We start from the raw sequence: 21,516 nt of genomic DNA, 5'->3' as shown, positions 1-21,516 counted from the left end.
TCAGCATTTTGAATGTAATCGTTCTCATGCTCAAGACTGAAGTGCCAGCGGGTGTTGTTAAAATACAAAAATCACAGCGCCAGCTGGTGACCTGGTATAGAAACTACATCGGGTTCAACGTCTTTTGCCGTCTCATCTAAACAGTGTTTGCAATCACAGGATTACTGCATGAACAAGCAGCATTTTTACAGTCAACATCGTAAAATCTACAAAAATCTATAATATTTCCAGGATATACTGTAAACTGGACCTCAGACTTACAATGGAGTCATTTTCCCTCCAATTCACACCTTCATGGATGTGACCAAAGCATCTCTCTGTGAACCAGGTGTCACAACCTGGCTCAGGGATTGTGACAAAACAAAGGGAAAAGGACACAAGGACAATATTTCAAATATGTATTTAAAAGCAATTTAATGAAAAATAAAGAAAAGCAAACCTGTCATGAAAAAAAACAAAACAAACCCAGGTAAGCCAAACTAGTATAACCAAGACAAATCATAACCCAAGGAGGACAAACAAGGAACAAGGAGGGGGTTAGGCCTAATGACCCCCCCTCCCCCTTTGCCACACAACACCTTTCCCTTTTATACCAGACTAAATCAGCTAATCAGGTGTTCCCAATAACTACCTGCTGCACTCAATAGAGCTGCACCTGCAGCAGCTCAGTCAGTCACCTGACAGGGTCGTCACACAGGCAAACAAAGACCCTAACGACTCTTCAGTGGAAGGGGAGTGAAATTAATCAGCAGGTAAATTTAGCTGCACAGCGGAGCATCTTATGCAGCCTAAAGCTTAGAACTGCACATACTTCATTCTTGACTTAAGAAAGTGAAATTTCAGACACTACAGAAATCCAGTTGTTTTGTTATTAAAGTTTTTGGAAATGTTCTTAGATCCTTATTTGTTTTACTCATCACTACATGAATATGTTGCATTTGTTTCAAACTATTTTAAACACAACTCAAAACCATTTCCGAACATTACATAAGCTTATATTAAGTGTGAATAATCACGTCATCGATTTACTGTGGTTTACCGTTGTTGATGTTATTTTTTATTGTAGTTGGAGTGTGAAAGCTAATGATAAGAAACTGGAGATGATTTAGCTAAACCCTGTTTTTATGCAATTAGCTTTAAAAGACATAAAACACTGGACTGACTGATCAGTCATTTGGTTAATTAGGTTGGTTTTGTAATTCTTTAAAATATCATCATCGGTCACGTCTGAGCATATTAATCTGATTAAAAGGCAGCCACATCTGTGGATTGAGCGGTGATATTACACCTTACACTACATCCTTCTGACAGTGTGTTCGGACTGTGTCCTTCACAGCTGGGATCAGCGTCCATCAGAAAACATGTCAACAACAACAACAACAAAATCTTCAGAACAGATTCAGTACTGAACAACCACTCTGCTGTAAGTATGAACACAGTTTTTTTAATCGTTTCTTTTTCAAAACCTAGTAGATTTTAATGTCTATTATTAATTAAATGCTATATTTAAAGGCCCAAAACAAACAAACGCACTTGCACAGGCATAAACATTATTGCCCGCCTTTAAGTGGCAGTTTTCCACATAACCCTAACCCTACAGTACTTTCTTCTTTAATCTGTAAAGACAGGCGTCAGCATCACACATTAAAACTGATCAGTCGACCTCTCAGAAAAATGGAGCAATGTCCTTTGTTATTTTTTCAGAAAAACAACAGTTTCTGTGCAGAGACAATATTATGTGTCAGGCAGGAGTAAAGTGCCTTTGTGATTTCATTTTTCTTCCTTTTTGCTTGTTGTACTGATAACCTCTGAATAACTGTTGAATAACTTCTGGTAAATCGTGCTGAAAATAAATTTCCCCCACTTTAATCCCTCATCCCTTTCATGACCGGTGGCCCCAGTGCTGCTGTGTGATGAAACAAATGTTTTAGTGGAGGTCAGAAAATTGTGAAAGAAACCAAAAACATTTTCATGAATGTGACGCTCACTGGACATACAGAAAGACTGCCAGAACAAAAGTTTCCCGCAAAGTTAAGAAGACCAGTTCTCGGAAAAGATGCAGAACTGTGTGACAGAAACCAGGGACTAAATATCCTTATTATCTCCAAACACTAAAAGGTGAAAGGCAGGTGATAATGTTTTTGCCTTCGCCTGTCTGTCTGTAAGCAAAATATCTCATGAACCACTTAACAGAATTTTATAAAACTCTCAAAGAGTAGTCATTAAATGTACATCTACAATTGGCGGAGGACGTTATGCATTCTTATAAGAAATGCTAAGCCTTTAATCAGGGTTGTCTCTACTGTCAAACACAGTAATGGGAGCATCATGGTGAGGGATCAGTCTTTGATTTGATGCCACTTGTAGTCAGAAAAGCTGGAGAGAAAAAAAGCAGAAAACTCTTTGGTCAGCTGCTGCCAGCTCTGAATGGTAAATGGACTGTCCTTATAAAACACATTTATAACCAATCAGGCTCTTCAAAGAGCTTTACAACACAATCTACCCTCATTTACCCATCCACACACATTCATACAGCACTCTACCAAGCTAATCTGAAGAAATCACTCTATAGAGTTTAATCAGTGCTTTAAATCACATTCATACACCGATGGGGCACATTGGAGGCAGTGAGGGGTTCGGCGTCCTGCCCATGAACACTTCGACATGTGACTGCTGCCAGGAATTGAACCTCCAACTCGCACGTTGGAGGTTCCACTGAGCCTCAGCCGCCTCCATAACCTGCCCCCTGTGATAGCCGTGTGAAGTCACAGAGTAAACCACAGGATTTACCCTGAATCCCCATCGAGCTGCTTCTGCCAATTCCTGTTTCGACGGAGGCTTCCGTCTGAGATACTCTCTGGGACGTGTCGTGCGACTCCTGTCTGTGGTTTTTATTATCAAAGGAATAAAGACAAACTCAGTCAGCTTGAAGTAATTTTATTTGTTATGGGTTCTGAAGTCACAGACATGGGAACGATTCTGCTTAATTCAGTCCTACAACCACAAATGCGTAAATGGGGAATATTAAGAGATCAAAATGTAAACTTTGTGTGATTGAAACATTTAGGCTGAACTCACTTTACTGCTGCGGTCAAGCTTCCAGATTTAGAGTAAATGGGCTGATAAACTGGTTTCTTTTATTTTTAAAGTTGCATCAGAGACAATATTTTGAGTTTTAAAATTTAGCCCCAGTCATCTGCTGCTAATATAAGCTGTCAGACGGGTTGTGGCACACAGGAGCTCACTCTTTATTACCAACACACATTTCAGATGCTGCTTTTGTCTGTACAAGCAGACAAGTGGATCTGGAAAACAGAATTCCCATTAGCTGCTGGTCCAGGATTGTTCCAGTAAATCCTGTTTGCTTTAAATGTTTGTCCTGGACAGAATGTGCTTGATGGTGAACACTTACTGACAGTGATGTGTGTGTTTGAACAGGGAGAAAACATGCAAAAATATTTTAAAAACCAGCAAAAAAAAAAAAAAAAAAAGGCTGTGTCAGTGTGATGGGGCTGTTTTTTTTTAGGGTTAACAGTTTATGACCTCTAATATCTAAATTAAAGGTTTTTGACAGTTTTATGACATTCAAGGCATATAAAACATTTATACATTAGAGTATGGATGTGGAAATGAGGTATCAGACAGTAACCTACCATTTTCTACTGTCTGATTTGTGATAACTGGTTTCAGTAAACTAAATATTTGTCTAACCAAGAAAGGTAGTCATGGTAAAACCTGTAGCTGCTAAACATCGGCTCTTGATTGTTTTTGTTACAAACCATGTGCATGTTAGCTTTTGTCTATAATCATCAGTTTCTAAATATGTCATTATGAAGATGCAAACATCTTGTTACACTTTGGTTTTCAGCAGATGAAACAAATAAATAATTAATCAATTAATCTAAAACTCTGCAAAAGTTGCACCTTGGGTTAGGCTCAGGCTAACTTTCACACCACTTCCTGTCAAAACCTTAATGATGTGCTCCAGTTACCTCGGATGTCAGAACTTGGATCTGGGAGTGATGAAATATTAGTCTTCACACTGTCCCAGTTGTAACTCAAGAAACGGTAGGAATTGCCAATTGCTTAACCAGGCTAACTACTATTATCAATACAAGTCGATAATTTACTTCTCTGCAATCTGTTCATTCAAATGCTGCAGCAGCATGTTTTCTAATAGAGGCAGTAAAGCACTAGATGTGTGATTAATTTAATAAGACAAACTGAGAGACGTTAAATTAAATGATCTGTTTCTGCCACCATCACCACTTTTTATTGGTCGTGTGAAATGTGGTCGCACAGTTCGCAGGTCGCAAACACTGCATATTTGAGTTGCTAACTAGTCTTCAACAGTTGCAGCCCAGTTAGATCTTATTACGCTTTCATAAATCACACTGAGATGGGAAGAAAGCATCTCAGGAGCCAAAGATGCTCTGGGACATCTGAAGCTGTGAATGAGTGTGTGTCCTGGGCCAAATCTGAGGACCACTAATTCCTCTGATGGGACTAATTGCAAGCAAAACAGTTTCTTAGTCAGGACTTTTTTAAAAAAAAGCAGCATTCAAACTCATGATATTTATCATTCACAAAACTTCCTTGCTTATTCTGTTCATTTTCTATGTGACAGTGAACACGGCAGCTGTGAGAAAAGGGCGTAAGCTCAGAGCTTGTCTTAAAGAAGGTAATTTCTTTAGGCTTTTAGAGCTGCATACGGCTGTTTCTCCTCCCAACCAAAGAGTGCTACCACAATAATTATTTTCCTGAATAAATCACCAGGTTGAAGTACTGTTTAAATCTCATCCAGCAAAAGTATTGAATGTAAGGTGATGCCTGACAGTGGAACCAAATTGAAAGAGCTTGAATGATGAAGAGTAAATCCTGGATTGTTAAGAAACTGACAGAAAATCAATCAGGGAACTGTAATCTCGCAGGCGATCAATGTTTCACATTGACAAAATTGTGTTTGCTCACTTTACTATAAAACATCGCTGATTCAAAAGATATTTTTTTAAACTTTTCTCAACAATTCCAACCTAATTTGTTCCACATTCAGATCAGCGATGGGATTGTCAATGATTTGATTGATCGGGTCACATTGTGGGTTTGCATGAAGCTGAGTGGTTGTATTGCGTAATTGTCCAGCATGTGGGGTGTGCAGATTTTATAGTGGCCTGATGTTGGAAGCACTGGGTGCTTAGATCATCTCTCAGTAACGGTTCTGGAGACTCTGATTGCACGGTGCTGCATCAGTGACATCCTGCGACCGTATGTCTTACCCCTCCTGAGCCAGCACTTTGTTTCAGTCTTTCTACAGGATAACATCCATCCACTCACAGCACATATCTCTATAGACTCTGCCTGTGCCATGTTGAGATCATTCGGTTTCCGTTAGTTTTTGCCGGAACAAACCTAAGTGGGATCAACTCAGACTGATCCAGTGCTGATCTGCTTGAGGGTCGGTGATAACAGCTGTGAGCTGACTTGCTACAGGAGAGGATACAACAGCTGGATGAATCTGTTCTGCACTGAATCGCTGCTTGTGTCCAGGACTGGAGGGGCGCCACATCCTACAGAGATGTACCATCAGCGTGTCCAAACTGCCAACTCTGTTATCCATTTGATTTGTTTCAGTACCTAATTTTGTCATCGAGTGCACATTACCAGAGCTGATTTCTTAATTACCACTGAATTATCTTCCCAAGTCACATGAATAGTACTTTTTTGCAGAATTCCTTTTTTGTCTTAAGTGCAGCAACACTGTTGTGATTTGCAGTGCTGATTTTAGATTGTTTTTACAATTTTTTAATTAAAATATATTTTATGATAATTTTTTTCTACCATATCCATTTCATAGCAGATCTTATTAAAAGTTTGTCAGAGAAAAAATATAATTGGGCAGCAAGTGCATCTTATTAATGTTCGAATAACGACAGAGTTCAGGTCGCTGAATGTTTGTTATCTCACCCTGCGGTTTACTCTAGAAACATCAGCCCAAGCCTAATGTCTTTCTTCACTGGAAGTCAATATGGAAGAATGGAAGTTTTCTTTTTTGAGTAAACAAACATGAACGGATTCCTTGACGCTCCCACAGTCTAAATATTGTGCCATCAGCTGGCTGTTAGTCACACATTTCTGAGGCGTCCACAAGTTATCTCAGCGCACCAAAACCAAACTACTGCACATCAGAACTGTTTCCTAGGTTAGCACACAGCAGGAACACGGCCTTCAGGTCACAAACAGTAACTAATGAAAAAGTTAAACTTTTTTAAACCAGAATGACCAAAAGGCAGACATTAGAGGCATTGTTGTAATGAAGCTTCTTATCATGAAATCTATGTTCTACCAATTTTAGTGTGTCTAATTAAAGAGTTTATCTGTGTGTGTGTGTGTGAGAGAGAGAGAGAGAGGTCAAAGCAGCTCAGCTCACCAGGGAGGGTTTGATTCCAATGCTCTCCGTGGCCTGGAAAGCTAGCGTCATATTGCGGACCTGAACAAACAAAAAAACAAACCAACCATCGGGTGTTGAGAAGATGTGAAACTCTGCAGCAGCACACATCAACAACACAACAACAACAAGCTCAAAAAACACATCGACAAACAATACAAACTGCCAATTTAAACCCATGCACACCTTTGCTTATTGATGTGAGCCCCTGTATATCTGTGATTAGTGTAAAGCTTTACTCTGAATCTAATTAATGTCCCAATAAACTGATCTCTTAAAAAAATCTGGCCAACTTTTGTATTTCCAAAGGAAGAGAGTCAGGAGGGAAAAATAACAAGTTAGACCAAACTTATTTTAGTCCGTCTAAAGTGATAATTTATTCGGCCTTTTGACTCTAAAATGCAGGGGCTTGATTTGACAATTATACCACTCCAGGTGCTAAAACATAAGCAGACTTGCTTTTCCTTTTAAAGCATCTATGACAAAAGGCGAAGGAGGGCAGTAATGGGATTATTGGAAGGACAGATTACACTGGGAGGAGGTTTGGTGTTTGGGCCTCAGGGAAAGTCACTCAGAAAGAGTTATTAAAGCCAACACAAGTCTATTGAATTATTCAGAGAGATGGGCCACATGGTGTCTCTGTCATCAACTCCATGTTGCACATCCACTCTGACACGCCCGTGTGCGCCCACGCCCACATTACTAATTCATCACGTAGGATGTGTCAGACCTGCTCCGAGGTGTTTATTTATTGTTGTACTGTTGGAGCACGGAGACGCGCCCGCAGTCTCCGGAGAGGAGGCATAATGTTTTCTACGTCACCGTGTACACCACCTGCTTTTCCACGTTACAGAGCCGTCGTCAGTGAGCTGCAGCTTCTACATCACTTACAGCACGACTACACAAACGTTCATCTTCATACTGCGTCTGAATGCTGTGTGGACATAATCGAGGACTTATAAAACACACACAACTCCATACAGGAAGTGTGTAATGGTTTCAAAGCAATAAAAGGTTTTTATTTCCCTTTTGGCAAACATGCACCACTCAGACTGTATAAGCAGACTATTTTCACTGCTGACGAGCTCACATTTTCCACAAATCACTTCATGAGCTGTGTTTAAAACAGATGCAGTTAAATGTGAGTTGGCAGAAGACAACAAGAGGCTGAATGTGCACTTTCACTGCTCTAATAAAGCAAACATTTAGCCAATAAATACTAAAGGAAAAAATAAAAAAAGCCCATTGAGTAAGTTTGTTAAATCAGAAATGCAAAGGCTTAAGGAATCTGAGCGTGAAATGAAAGATGAATTCCTCTGAAAAGTATCAGTCAGAGAGTGTGTGGTGCAATTTATACAAGGGACATTGGTGCACTGATGCAAGCTGACAAGAAGCTGCTCACACAGATGTATGAGTCTGCATGAGTCATGCGCGCTTCTCAGTGTTTGAGTTAAAGGAGGCAGTGAGTATCTGTGTGGAGCTGCACATGCATATGTCCTTTACTAAAATGTCACACTCGTTAACTGGTGACACATGCACGCACACTCAGACACTTTACTTTGAAATTCTGCAACACTGTTTCCTATCTAATGTCTTTTATTACTTTTAGATGTAAGGTTCTGTGGAAAGGTTGCAAACAATCATTATCTTACCTGTTGTAGGTAGCTCTTTGAGCGACCTCAGTTTGGAGGAACAGTTTAATTCTGACCAGATAGACGAGCTGACAGCTTGTTAGAGCTGAATCAGTGGTGAGATTGAACATTTTTTGAGCACAAACAGAATGCACTACAAAACTAAAGTGGGTTACAGCCATTTAAAAAATATATAGTTTCAAAGAGTTTCATACAAAGGCTTCACACCTCTGTAGATGTGTCATTACAGGGTTACTCTAGCAGAAATATTGTGGTACTCCTGCTGGAACGTAGCTGTAGCTAGCTAAAAGAAGTAGTAGCAGCTGTAGGGCTATTTGCCTTAGTAAATAACCACAGAATTTTATGTAAATAACAAAATGTCAAAGTAAAAGGTCTATAAAAAACTGTTTGCATGAACCACTATGAAGCTTTTGGTATTGGAGCTACAGGTCTTTGCCCTGTTCAGACTAGCCTTTAGCTCACCAACCTGGTCAAAATTAAACTATTTCTTCAAACTGAGGTCATCTACAACAGGTGAGAGATTATATGTTCATTACATTTCCACAGAATTCCATCTCAGAAAATTTAATCTATCTTTTTAAGGATCATTCTAATGTAACCAAGTTTATTATCATGATTTTAACAGGAGTTGTGTGAGATCGTATCCTGTCAAACAGATGGTTATTCCACCAGGAGATTGTTATACTGATGCAACCCCAGTAAAGACAGAATGCAGTTAAGATTATAAGGAGAGCAGGATGCATTAAACGTGTTGAACGAACTGTGTGTGCTTCCAATAAATGCATTGATTTCCAATCACTTTGCTTTGATTAGTTGAGTCCGTGATTACGTCCTGATGAAACACTGACCCACTTATTGAGTAGGTCAGAACAGCAATAAAATCAGGTAATATATATATATATGGGAGACTGTGTCAGATTAAAGTAAAGGACAGATAGAGTTCAGTGTTCTGCAAATCAGTTAAATGCAATAATCAGTTTTAAAAAATGTTTTCTAGTAATATCAAGAAATTTCAACATCCTTCCAAAAAGGAAAAGCATGTTTACTTTTGTGTTGCTTCATTTCTTCTTTAAAACAAACAAACAAAAAATCTGGGGAGTGAGGAGACCACTTGCTGTTTAAAAAGTCATTTAGAATTACAGGGGCTCCGTTTAAGACCTTCCTGTTCACGGTTTTTATTTTTCAGAAACAGGGCTGTTTTCCCCAGCCTGAATGGGAGTGCTTGGTCTTCCTGTAGTTCCTTTTTACCTTATCTTGACTGATGAGCTCCTGATATGGGATGTGGGCAGGTAGATATGTGTGCAGCAGGGCACAGAAAGCCAGGCCGTCGCTCCAGCTGCTGCTGAAGTTGGTCACATCAATATTCTGTTAACAGAGGAGAATATTTATTTTTCAAAGATGAAGAGTGGGGAAAAAAAGTCACAAACAAGCTAAAGGTAAAATCACAGACAGTATTGAAAATGAGCTTTAAGTGTCTGTAAGTTGAGGGAGGGAGCTAAATGCCTCTTGGCTACAAAAAACAGACCATGAAAAAAAAAACCATTAAGTCATAGAACCACAGGAAAAAAAACACATGAAATTAAAATTTAATGCAATTGTGTCTGCTCTGGGCCTTTAAGAGTCCATTTATGGCTGTCGGTGTTTCCATCAGTGTAAAAGGATCTTCTTCGTTTGGCCTTCGATGAAGACTCTGATCCCCCCTCAGGGTGAAGAACGTGCGCAGCAGCACGTCCAGATCCCCGTGTTTTTTTGTTTGTTGGATTCACAGAGAATTGTCACCTTGTACACCGAGTGTGCTGTGTATTCTGAGTCTAAAAAGACTCGGAGTTTGGAGGAAAGACTTCCTGAGGGCCATTGTTCGGAGGCTGCACACTCCCCGTTGGATAGATAAAGTTATTTACAGGGTCTTCCTGTTTTACCCCTCTCAGGAGTTTTGGGAACCAGCTGAGGAGACTTTCCTCCTTATATTTCAGAGAGCGGTTCACCGCCAGTCATAACATTTTATCTTAGTGTGTTTGCTGGTAACATGCAGCACAAACTACAGCTGACAAGCGCAGTAATGTCAGTACAATGCAAACATCTGCTGCAGATATCTACAGTTTAATCTGTTTGTGCTACAGTTTAATCTGTTTCCTTATGAAACTAAAATCTTTGTTTCCAAAATTTAAAAAGCAGAAAACAAAAACAAAGTTTAATGTGCTGTGCAAAAAGACACACTTTTGAAGCATTTGGGATAAAACACCACATTAGGTATCTCTGGGTCCATCTGTGTGTGTGAACACAGTGTTAGCTCCAGTGGGATGCTAAAGACGTGACATGCTGCCTCGTATTTGTTTACCGTTGCTCGAAGCCAGTGGTCTTCAGACCTGGCCTCGAGGACAAGAGCGCTGCTGATTTTCATTCTGCAAATCTAATCAGCAACTGATCCATATATGTGACGCCAGGTGAATGCAATTAACTGCCAGATAGGACAGAAAAACAGCATAACTCTGAGTCCCCAGGACAAAAAATTTAAATCACCAAGCCGCTGCAATAATGAATATCCCCTGAGCTCTTAAGAATTGTTGACAAATGTGCCATTGCTGGTTGTCTTCATTTGTCTGGATGCCTGTTACTTTAACTTAAAATCAGACCGTTTTAAGGTGAAAAGGTAGAAGCAGTGAAGGTGGGTAAAACAGAGACGATTTCCAGAAATCATTTTAAATTTTAAAGAGATTGCTAATGGTTTGTCATAATTGTTGCATTAGATGAAAACAGTAGTCATAAATGGATACAAATGGTTATTATGGCTGTTCCTGCTTTTATTCTGTCCTTAATTAACATATTACAAATACCCGTATACTTCAGTCAGAGATAGCTGGTGTCAGAAGTCTCAGCAGAAGTCACTCTTTGGGGCTGCAACCCGAAAACTTTAGGACTCACTGATCTCTCATCTATATTTAGATCTTTTTATTCAGATTATTTTCCAACCCATAATTTTGTCATGATGTTTGGGCTTTTCAAGCTTTTGTGCTGTGATGTGCCACATAAATTTAACATAATTGCTGATTAATATGTGTCCCCCAGAGATCCTTTAAAACATTTATCTATCCTATCACTTTTAAGCTAAAGAAGCAGACATATTTTTGTTAAATGTAACAAACAGATGGAAATGTTTAATCTGTACACAAGCAAGAGTTCTTTCTGAACTTTCTGAACAGAGGAAAAAAGTTTAGTGACGCAAGGAAAGAAATCATCCTGATATGTTCAGAAAGTCATTTCCTGACCTTCACTAATTTGCATTTTAGAGGGTTGAGTTAATCCTGTGACATGTTCTGAAACAGAACTCAAATAGTCGTTTAATTGTTCCTTCAGCCCACAATGAAGAAAATCTTTATCCTCAAACAGAGATTCAACTAATTCCTGCAGCACCTAATTTAGTAATGTGTTACTAAATTAGATGTAATAAATCTAGTGATGGTAAACTGGATTATTGCCAACCGATCAATGTGTGTCATCAGTGTTTAGTGTTTAATAAACATCTACAGTCACCGAGGGGAAAACGATCCCCCGTTTTCAATCCTAGGGTTTAATGTATCACGACATAATAAAAATGGTCTGGTCTTTATCAGGTTTTAAAATGATTTAAATCTAATTTCAAGCGTACAAATACAACCATGCTATCATTTATTAAACAAAAACAAAGAAAATGGAAAAGCTGTGAGTGAAAATCTAAGTCCTCTCTTGCTGCTTCCACAGGATTTAAGAGGTTCAGTCTCAGCCAGGAGCTGCTGATTATCTGATCATCATCATCAGAGTCATCGCCTCTATAAAAGCAGGAGTTTTGTCCGTTTGCTGCTCTGGAGCGTACAGGTGTGTGTTAACACAACGCCAAGCAGGAAAGACATCAGCAATGAGCTGAGAGAAGCAACTATTGCTGCTCATCAATCTGGGAGGGGTTAAAGGTCATTTACAAAGACTTTGGAGTTCCTCGTTCTACAGAGAGAAAGATTATTCAACAAGTGGAAAACACTGAAGACAGCTGCCAGTCCTCCCAGGAGTGGACGAACCAACAAATTCACCCCAAGGTCAGACCGTGCAATGATCAGAGAAATTACCTGAAACCAAAGAGCTCCATCTGAGACTCTACAGGCCTCAGTTAGCAGGTTAAAGGTTAAAGGTCATGACAGGACAGTTAGAAACAGACTGAACAAATCTAATCTGTTTGGAAGAGTTGAAGCCGACTGGCAGCAGGACTGAGGTTTGGAAAGATTCATCTGAATGAAACACAGAACTTCTGGAGCAATGTCCTTTGGACAGATGAGACCAGAGTAGAGATGTTTACCCATAATGCACAGCTTTGGGAGCACACAAACAGATTGTTTTTAAAATCATAAACATTGAAGTTCTGGGATTTGGTTAAATTCAAATTTATGTTCAAAGCTAGAAACAGAGAACTTCTAAAGGATCTTCGAAAAATGTTTTGTGACAAAACTATAATTGAAGAGAAGACTTAAAATTAAAAAACAAAACAACAAAACAGTTTCTACCACAGAGAAAAGTATGTGTGTATTTGTGTGTGGTCTGGATTTGTGGAATGAGCTAAATGTTAAGTTGAAATGATGTACAAATATAAATCAGTTTTTATAAAAAAAGTACAAACAAGTCATTTTAAACTGTTACATAGTGAAGGATGAGTGTTGATGGCATTTAAAGCACTGGTAGAATATAAGTTTGTTTAATAAACTAACTAAGGTAAATTCTGCTGTACATAATAAGATCATGTATGTAATGTAAGAGGAGTTTTTTTTATAACTACAGTTTGAATTACATTGATCAAAATATAAGTGAGAAAGGGGTAGGGAAATAAAAGTTTTAACTTCAACCTACTCCTTTTCAAACAAAGTTCAGAAAGTTGGCCAAAAATGTATTTTTTTTTGTTTCTTTTTTTTAATATAGTTTTATGTCTGTTTGAAATAAAAGTTCATTTATTTGGGAGAAAACGAAACAGCCTATCAGCACATACACCTCATACTAACTGTCAGCACGGTAGTGGAGGAATGATGATCTGGGCTTGTTTTGCAGCTCCAGGACCTGGGCTCCTTGGAGTCATTGAGTCGATCATGAACTCCTCTGTAGACCAAAGGAGTCAAATATGAAGACATCTGTCTGACAGCTGAAGTTTGGACCAAACTGGGTCATGATGAAACAGAACAATGATCCCAAACACAGCAGCTGATCTACAACAGAACGGCTCAAAAAGAAAAGAATCATGGTGCTGCAATGATTCAGTCAAAGTCCAGAACCTTAACCTGATAAAACGTTGTGGTGGGACATGAAGAGAGCTGAGCAGAAACAAATGTCTGCAAACCTTGATGAACTGAAGCAACGCTTGAAAGAAGAGTGGGCCAAAATTCCTCCACAACCACCTGACAGAGAACAGAGAGTGATTGATGCTAAAAAGAGTTCTACAAGCTGCTGAATCCCAAAGCGTATTTAGTTTATCACTCAGATGACACCATGAAATCTGATGTATGATTTAGTACACCTGAGATTAAATATGAATAATTTTATTAACTGGTAAAGAACAGCTTTGAATTGAACTGTCAGAAAGAAATCATTAGATGTCCAACTGATTAACGTTTGTCGTCAACGCACTTCAACAGGGCTGCCACAGCTAATTATTCTTTACTCACAGAAAAATGATTACAACCTCCTCACAATCACAGAGGTAAAGTTCATGTGGTAGTAGCCGAGAGTCGTTCTCAACACTTACTCTGAGCATTAACACACCTCGAGAGATGTGGCGGCCATCTTTATTTAAAACTCTGTCCTGAAAAGCAGCGGTCGATATGCATTCCTTCAAGGAATGTGAGGCCTTTAATTGAAATGTGTCCTGATATGTGAAATCCTAAAATAGAAAGAGCGTGAATTTTCTCTTTCCCATGACGTCAGAGAGCCAGCAGCATGGTTTTAACTTCACAGCGTGAAGAGGAGTCTTCTCTCTGTGTCACTGCCTACTGTGGTTGAAGGACAGACTTGTGCAGTCATGTCAGATCACATTCCTCGAGCAGCGCTGCCTTCTCTCTCACAGCTGGTCAGCAGCGCCGAGTGTGTGATGTGTGCACACTACACACACACACACACACACACATCATGATGAGGGAGGAACAGGAGGTCAGTCACACTCCAAGACAAAACAAACACAAAAAGTTGATAGTGGAGGACTGTAGGGGACACTCTGTGATTCTAAGTGCTGGAGAGTCTGTCTTCATTGAGGACTGGGGACAGTAGGTACGTCTGAATTCAGAGAAAAGGGTTTATAGCAGAGGGAGGGGGTCAGTTTGGTCAGTATAGAGAGAGAGAGAGGGACAGACATGAATGCTAAAACAGCAGAGGACAACAACAGCTCTCTGGGAGCCGGCTCAGAAAAGCAAACACAGCATCAAGCGACAGGAAGTGTCTCGCCCAGCACAAAAGGCAGAGCTGTCGCTTTTGGGGGCTCCGAAAAAGAGAGTACTAGAGAGAAGCAGGGGCCTGTACAGAAACGGGGCTGAACAGAGGAAAAAAAAAGGACAGAACATTTAGTTGGACTGTGTCCTGCTTTAATCCGCCACCGAGCAGGAAGTAGAGAACGTTGGACAAAAAAAAAAAAAGGAAGAAAAACTGTAAAAATATATAGAAAATAAACCAAAATATATTTACACAGCAATAAAACTTTATATTTAAATTAAAAAAAGAGAACAAAGAAAAAATAATAAATATTGCCTCTGGAAAACTGTATTTTATAAACATTTTACAATCATTTTAAATTCAAATCAAACTACTTATTTAACGTAGAAAAGTGTTTTGTTATCCCTCGACAAGTAAGACAATCAGCTGCAGTAAAGTCTGTTTTCTAAAAGAAAGTTCAGCTTCTAATTCATAAAACAGCTGCTGGAAATGCAACAACCGTATTTTATTTATTTTTTTTACAGATATGTTCCCGAGCCCACGCAGTCATTTTACAGAATCTAGTCAATTTTTAATCGAGTGTCGATCATTTTTTAGTCTTGTCTGTTTCCCTCTGTGAAGCATCTCCTCTTCTTCTGTAAACATCCAGGAGGTGAGGAGAGCAGCTGCTGGAGGTTTTGGAGGAACGTTGTCCCGTTCTTGTCTGATGGAGGATTCCAGCTGTTCAATAGTCCTGGGTCTTTTAGCTGTATTTTTTTGTTTTATGATGCTTCAAATGTTTTTAATTGGTGAGAGGTCTGGACTGCAGGCAGGACAGTTCCACTATGAAGCCATGCTGTCGTAATGGATGCAGTCTGTGGTTTGTCTTGCTGAAATATGCAAGACCTTTACTGAAAACATTGTCTGAATGGGAACACATGTAATTCTAAAAACTGTAAATACTTTTCTGCATTGATAGTGCCTTTTGTTGTTGATGGGCAGTGTAAGCTGCTCATGTCAGAGGCATTAATGTACCCCCATACCATCAGAGAGGCAGGCTTTTAAACTAAGTTCTGACATTAGGCTGGATGGTTCTTCTCCAGGAGAAAATCTCCCTCTGGCGTCTGTGGTTTCCAAATAAGAATTTCTCATTTCAAATCATCTGACCACAGTTTTCAGTCCATTTTAAAATAGTTTTGGCCCAGAGGAAATGGCAGTGTTTCTGGATGGTGTTCACATCTGGCTTCTTCTTTACATGATAGAGCTTTAATCAGTATTTATGGATGGCTCAGTGAGCTGTGTTTACAGACAATGATCTGTGGAAATGTTCCTTAGTCCATGCAGTGATCAGACCTGGTTTTAATGCAGTGGCCCCTGAGGGCCCAAAGATCACAGATAACACAGTCTTTTGTCCTTTAAGGTCAGAAATTTCTCCAGATTCTTGAAATCTTTTGATGATAATTGTAGATTATAAGATATTCAAAGCCTTCCCAATTTTCTATTGAGGAGCATTATTCTGAAATTGTTTCACAAATTTTTGACACTTTCTCAGTCTGGTGAACCTCTGCTCATCTTTACTTCATAGAGATTCAGTCTCTAAAAGGCTCTTTTTATCCCAAGTCCTCTTAATGACCTGTTACTAATTAACCTAATTAGTTACAAAATGCTTACAGCTGTTTCTTATTCATTCCAATGACTTTTCTAGCCTTTTGTCACCAGCATCCCAACTTTTGGGGGATGTGTTGCTGCCATTAAATTCCAAATTGCTTTATTTTTTCCTAAAAATTGTACAATTTTCTAGTTAAAAAATTATTTACTATGTTCCATTGATAATAAAATAGATTTGTAAGATTTGCATATCGTTGCATTCTGTTTCAATTGACATTTTACATAACGTCCCAACTTTTTGTAAAATTGAGGTTGTATTTCGTCTCATCTTTTTTGTAAATTCTGGTGGAATCAAATGCAAAATGAGTTTTTTTTACCCCCAAAATCAATACAGTGTCTTTGTTTCTGCATGTAATTAAACGGATATGTTATCTTAGTACAATTTTCAAATAAATATTAAAGACGAGTGTGCTGCTGCTTTTGTGACAAGTTCAGCTGACATGTTTTAATGACGCTCGACACTCCGATGTCGTCATGTCAGAACGGCAGGACTGAGCACTTAGTCACAGGTCAAGAAATAAAACCCCCACAAAAGACAAGGCAACAGGCACCACAATGGCAACAAGAGTCTCAAACAAAGAAATGGAGTCAAACAATTTACAATCTTTAAATGTAATAATTACAGAAGGATGCAATTACCACACTACAGGAAACTAAAGCACAATTCAAAAGATTAAAATGAACGAAAAAAAAGAAGAAGAAGACTCGGAGACAAGATGTTGCCCTGAATCACAGCCACAAGCAATAAAAATCCAAAGCAGGATTAAGGAGATGATAAAAGGATGTGACAAACTGAGTCTGCTGATTTCATCCAGGCCTTCGTGGACGTTAGAAGGGTGAAGGAGGGTCGCAGCAAATAAAAAAAGCACACAGACCAAATATCTCCAGACTTAAGTTCTGCAAACCGTTTTTCGCAGTGACATCCTGGCCTTCTCTGACCTTTCTGAACTGTTTCTACTCATCTAAAAAAAAAAAAAAAAAAAGAAAAGAAAAGAAGATTTCTAACAAGCGGATTTCCAAAAAATGTCAGCATGGTCTTTAAACGAGGCACCTCAACACTTCCTCCTATTGTTATCTGAAGTATATTTAGCTGCACCTCTCCATCGAGCCAAGTGCACCTGATGAGCACAAAACGCGCAAAAAGACTTATCCTGAAGTACTCTGCTTTTTTTTTTAACATATCTCTGACTTTTAGTTTAGTCCCAAAACTGACAGGAATTATTGTTAATTAATCTTGGAAAAACCTTTATAAAGAAAGACTTTTCCCCACAGTGTTCTAGTGATTTTCAGTTGTTTATGGATATGCAAAATCTATTTTACTCCAAGAAAAATAACTTGCAATCTCTAATTTTGCCTTCTTAGTTTTGAAGACTGATCAGTGTCTTTGTTAGGTTAAATTGATCATATTTGGGTTGTAAACAAAACAAAACAGCCGATTGCCTTTCTTTTATTAGCCAAAAATCTAGCCCGTTAGCTGAGAAAATACCAAACAAATGAATCAACAGAAAAAGTAATAATCAGCTGCAGCCGTGACGTTCATCCTACATTATTCAAACTTTGTGATGTCTACTGAACTTCTCTTCCCGTCCTCGATGTCTGACCTCCATTCCATGCTCTCCTGGGGGGTCCGTTCTTGTCCTTCAGTGGCTTAGTGTGTGTGTGTGTGTGTGTGTGCGTGTGTGTGTGTGAGTTTCCCAGATGAGGCCGGATAAGCTCTGCTCTTTCAGGCCCAGCTGAGCCCGATGTTCAGAGCCTTTGGTCATTGTTCCCATCTTGAGCAAACAGCGCATTTATTTTTGTTTGGCTTCTATGGTTAATTGAGAAAAAAAAAGTAAAAAGTGTCCGGTGCTGCCCTAAATTAAGACATCAAAGAGCATGATAAATATACAGCGCAAGCTAGACTGTTTTTCTAAAAGGCCAAACGAACAAGAAAGCATTTGCTTTCTGAATGTGAGGGGAAACGACTAATAGATTTAAAACTATGAGTAGACATTTTGCCTTCTTGTGTTCTTTTTGTGTGTGTGTGTGTGTGTATGTGTGTGTGTGTGTGTGTGAGACTGTTCGTGTTATGGTAACTTGTGGGCTTAAAGACGTTGGTTTTACTGAGATTTATATTCTACCTCTGTCACTGTGGAGAGATCAAACTGAAGGCCTCTTTATGGCCCTGTCACACATTCTTTTTGGTTTCAAAGGATTTTTTTTTAAAGATAATTCCTCAAATAAATTATCAGATTGTAAATATAATTATAACAAAAGCCAACTGGTTCATAAACTGAAAACATTAGCAGCTACACCACTGTGACTGACAAAGTGGTTCATTAATGTCCATTAAATTAACACTGAGCTTTAATCAAATTGGTAAAAATCCCACAGAATCACAATCTGCCCTAAATACCTGAGTGACAGAAGTTGTATAAAAGCAATCTTGTGTTTCTTGTGTTTGCGTCCAGTGCAGAGCTGACGTGCGCAGGATCCCTGGTGAATACTAATTTCCTGTGAGAGGCCGTTTGACTCTGTCCCACAGGGCAGAGTCAAACAGAGCCTGCTTTTAAGGTCCTCACTCATCGATCTGAGCTTCCCAGAATTTGACAATCGAGGTGACAGAACCTGTCTGGGCTCTCATCTCCTCCTCCCCTGAGCGTTTACAGCTCGTCAGCTGCTCCTCGGAGCGTTGTGTTATTGGGGTTTGGATAAACACACCTCTTTAAACACCCCCTCCCTCAGGAGCTAATGGGGGTCTTCTCCATGGTGATGGCATGTACCTGTGGACTTGTCTGTCTACATGCAAGCCAGGTTCTCTCTGTACTTTGCCCACACTGATTCACAATATCTATACCCTCCGCACCTGAATGTTTACCGGTGTATGACCGGAGACAAACAGACGGATATTCTCCCCTTACGGATGACTGAAAAGAAGAAGCATGAACTAGTGCAAACACATTACCTAATATTAAAGACTAATTGAGGTAACATCATACATCCAATAACTCCTTCCTGGTGATTATTAGTTGTCATTCTCATTGATTACAGTAAAGAGGCAAAGCGTGACATCAGGCTGTGTCCTGCTACAATCACACAGATTTACTGTACCTTCAGCTGCTATAAAACATCAACTCATCTCCCTCAGCGCTCACAATAGCACCCGGGTGCCGTTTCACTCTAATTAGGCTGCCGTTTGACCACAAAATCTGCCAACAAAAGAATCGTAATAACAACTGGCAGAGGGTTAACCCTCCCATCAGCTTTTGTCTTCGAAACACACAACAGCTTCTCTGGCTCAGAGGTAGCAGATGATATAAGAGCTCGTTTCCTGCCTGAACGCTGCTTGGAAACACAGAAGGAGCGAGCGAGAGAGAGAGAGAGAGGGCGTGAACAGCGATGGTCAAAGCTGCTTCTTTCAAGCGACCAATATTTATGTGGCTGGAATACACCAAGAACAAATTATAACTTCCTGACTCTTTACTAAAACACTAATTACTATTGACTTATTACCTCTTGGCTTTTGTCGACAACAGAGAAGGGAGACCCATATAGCGCAGGTGGTTGTATAGACAAAGTCAAAGCTTTCAAACCTTTGTCACAGCTGAGCACAAGCTTGACACACAAAAATAGACGAAAGCTGCATGAGGTTGTATTTTCTGGCAGTAACTGTGACCCCTGAGCCAACACTGTCCTGCAGTGACATATCAGTCAATCTCGCTGGACATTAAGCTTGTAACGAGTTATATCCTTATAGCTCTGCAGTGATCTAACCTTTCACCAGGAATACGAAGCTGAATACATCTTCTGACAGGAATGTTTTGTCGCGGCCTGGACAGATGCAGTGGACTATGGGGTACATTTAATATAAAAGCAAAAACACACACACAAACCCAGAAACACAGAGACACACACGCACACAGTAATATATCCATAGATTCAAGAAGGCAGAGATCCCTCTGGAGTACAGTCAAAATCACCACAGAGGGGGGAAAAAAAGCTCAAGGGTCAGTTCTTGGAAATCTCTGCTGATTTTCCTATTTGCTTATTCCAGTCACATCCAGTACAGCATGTTCTCTATTTCCACTGCTTTGTATGTCAAGACTTTTGTTGGAAACTTGGCTAGAAGGGCAGATGTGTGTGTGTGTGTCTATGTGTATATATATATATATATATATATAAAAACAACAACATACCTTTAAAATAACAACACATTTGTTCTGTACAGGGTTAGTTGCCTAAAGGTGTGTTGATAAATCCAATCAGAGTCCAGTCACATGGTGCACATGCAGGAAATGGACAAAGGATCAGAGATCAAATTGAGAACAGGTTCTCGGGAGGGAAATAATTATGTTACAAATCTTCTTATTGCATTCCTGATTCTTGCAAATAATCACCTTGTGCTGCTAAACCCTGTGAGAGAGACTCACAGCTTTCACAGTTAAATCAGAAGAATGAAACTTTGAGAAAAGTCTCATGTTATAGTTTACCCACCTTTTCTTAACTGATCAGATGTGTACAGTTACACTGGATTATATCTTGATATAAAGCAGGTGGGAAACATATGGCCCGAGGGCCAGAAGCAACTCATTGATCATTTCCATCTGGTCCTCAAAGGTCTTAAATAACACAAAACATCATCAAATGAATAAAAAAGACAGTTTTAGAAAATTAATCTTGACGTAAGTGATAAATCTAAACTAAGGCTACTGTAATTTATTATTTTAGAACATCCATCCCTCCGTTTTCTTTTCCCACTTCTCCTTTCCGGGTCGTGGGGAGCTGATGTCTATCTCCAGCTGTCACTGTGTGAAAGGCGGGGGACACCCTGGATAGGTTGCAAGTCCATCACAGGGACACTTGGAGACAAATTATACAAAAATACCTGCAGTAAACCCACGTGAGCACAGGTAAACTCCACCCGTATTACAGACCAAGCCAACATGATACATTGCCATGATGTAACCATTTCATTGGCATGATATTTGTTTCTGTGTGTGACATTGCTGAATACTTGTGATCATCAACATCTTCTTGTCACAGTCCTCTACAATTTGTGCTCTATCCTAGCATACCTCAAATTGGCAATTTGTCTTCCATTCTCCTTGTCTTCAAGGAAAATCCCCCCAAAACCAACAGCAAACATGTCCTATTTGTGAAATGCCTGACAAGTAGAAAATGTTGGTGCTATATAAGTTCACATGATGTGACCCGACACAATAAGCAACCGGTACCGGAAAAACCCCCACAACAACACTGTGTAGACATTGTTAGTGTTCTTACAACACCACATTTACTCCAATAACCCAATATGTACAAACTGCAAAAACATGATATTGTGAACATCTTGTGCATGTCTTA

At 39.4% G+C, this 21,516-nt stretch overlaps 1 protein-coding gene across 4 annotated transcripts in view; it reads right to left on the bottom strand.

Annotated features, from left to right (window-relative positions):
* specc1 (sperm antigen with calponin homology and coiled-coil domains 1) overlaps positions 1–21,516 on the bottom strand; it is an 86,059-nt gene that overhangs the window by 5,599 nt on the left and 58,944 nt on the right. For all 4 annotated transcript variants that reach the window (XM_025005164.2, XM_025005163.2, XM_017412684.3 and 1 more), the window contains 2 exons: positions 9,346–9,462; positions 6,428–6,487 (listed from right to left, as the gene is read on the bottom strand). In XM_025005164.2, coding sequence (XP_024860932.1) covers positions 6,428–6,487; positions 9,346–9,462 — 177 coding nt within the window. The remainder of the gene's footprint in view (positions 1–6,427; positions 6,488–9,345; positions 9,463–21,516) is intronic.

This window comes from Kryptolebias marmoratus, linkage group LG13 (genome assembly GCF_001649575.2).
Source record: "Kryptolebias marmoratus isolate JLee-2015 linkage group LG13, ASM164957v2, whole genome shotgun sequence".
Taxonomy (NCBI): Eukaryota; Metazoa; Chordata; class Actinopteri; order Cyprinodontiformes; family Rivulidae; genus Kryptolebias; species Kryptolebias marmoratus.
The sequence above is the reverse complement of the archived record's forward strand: the minus strand, read 5'-3'. Positions and strand labels throughout refer to the sequence as shown.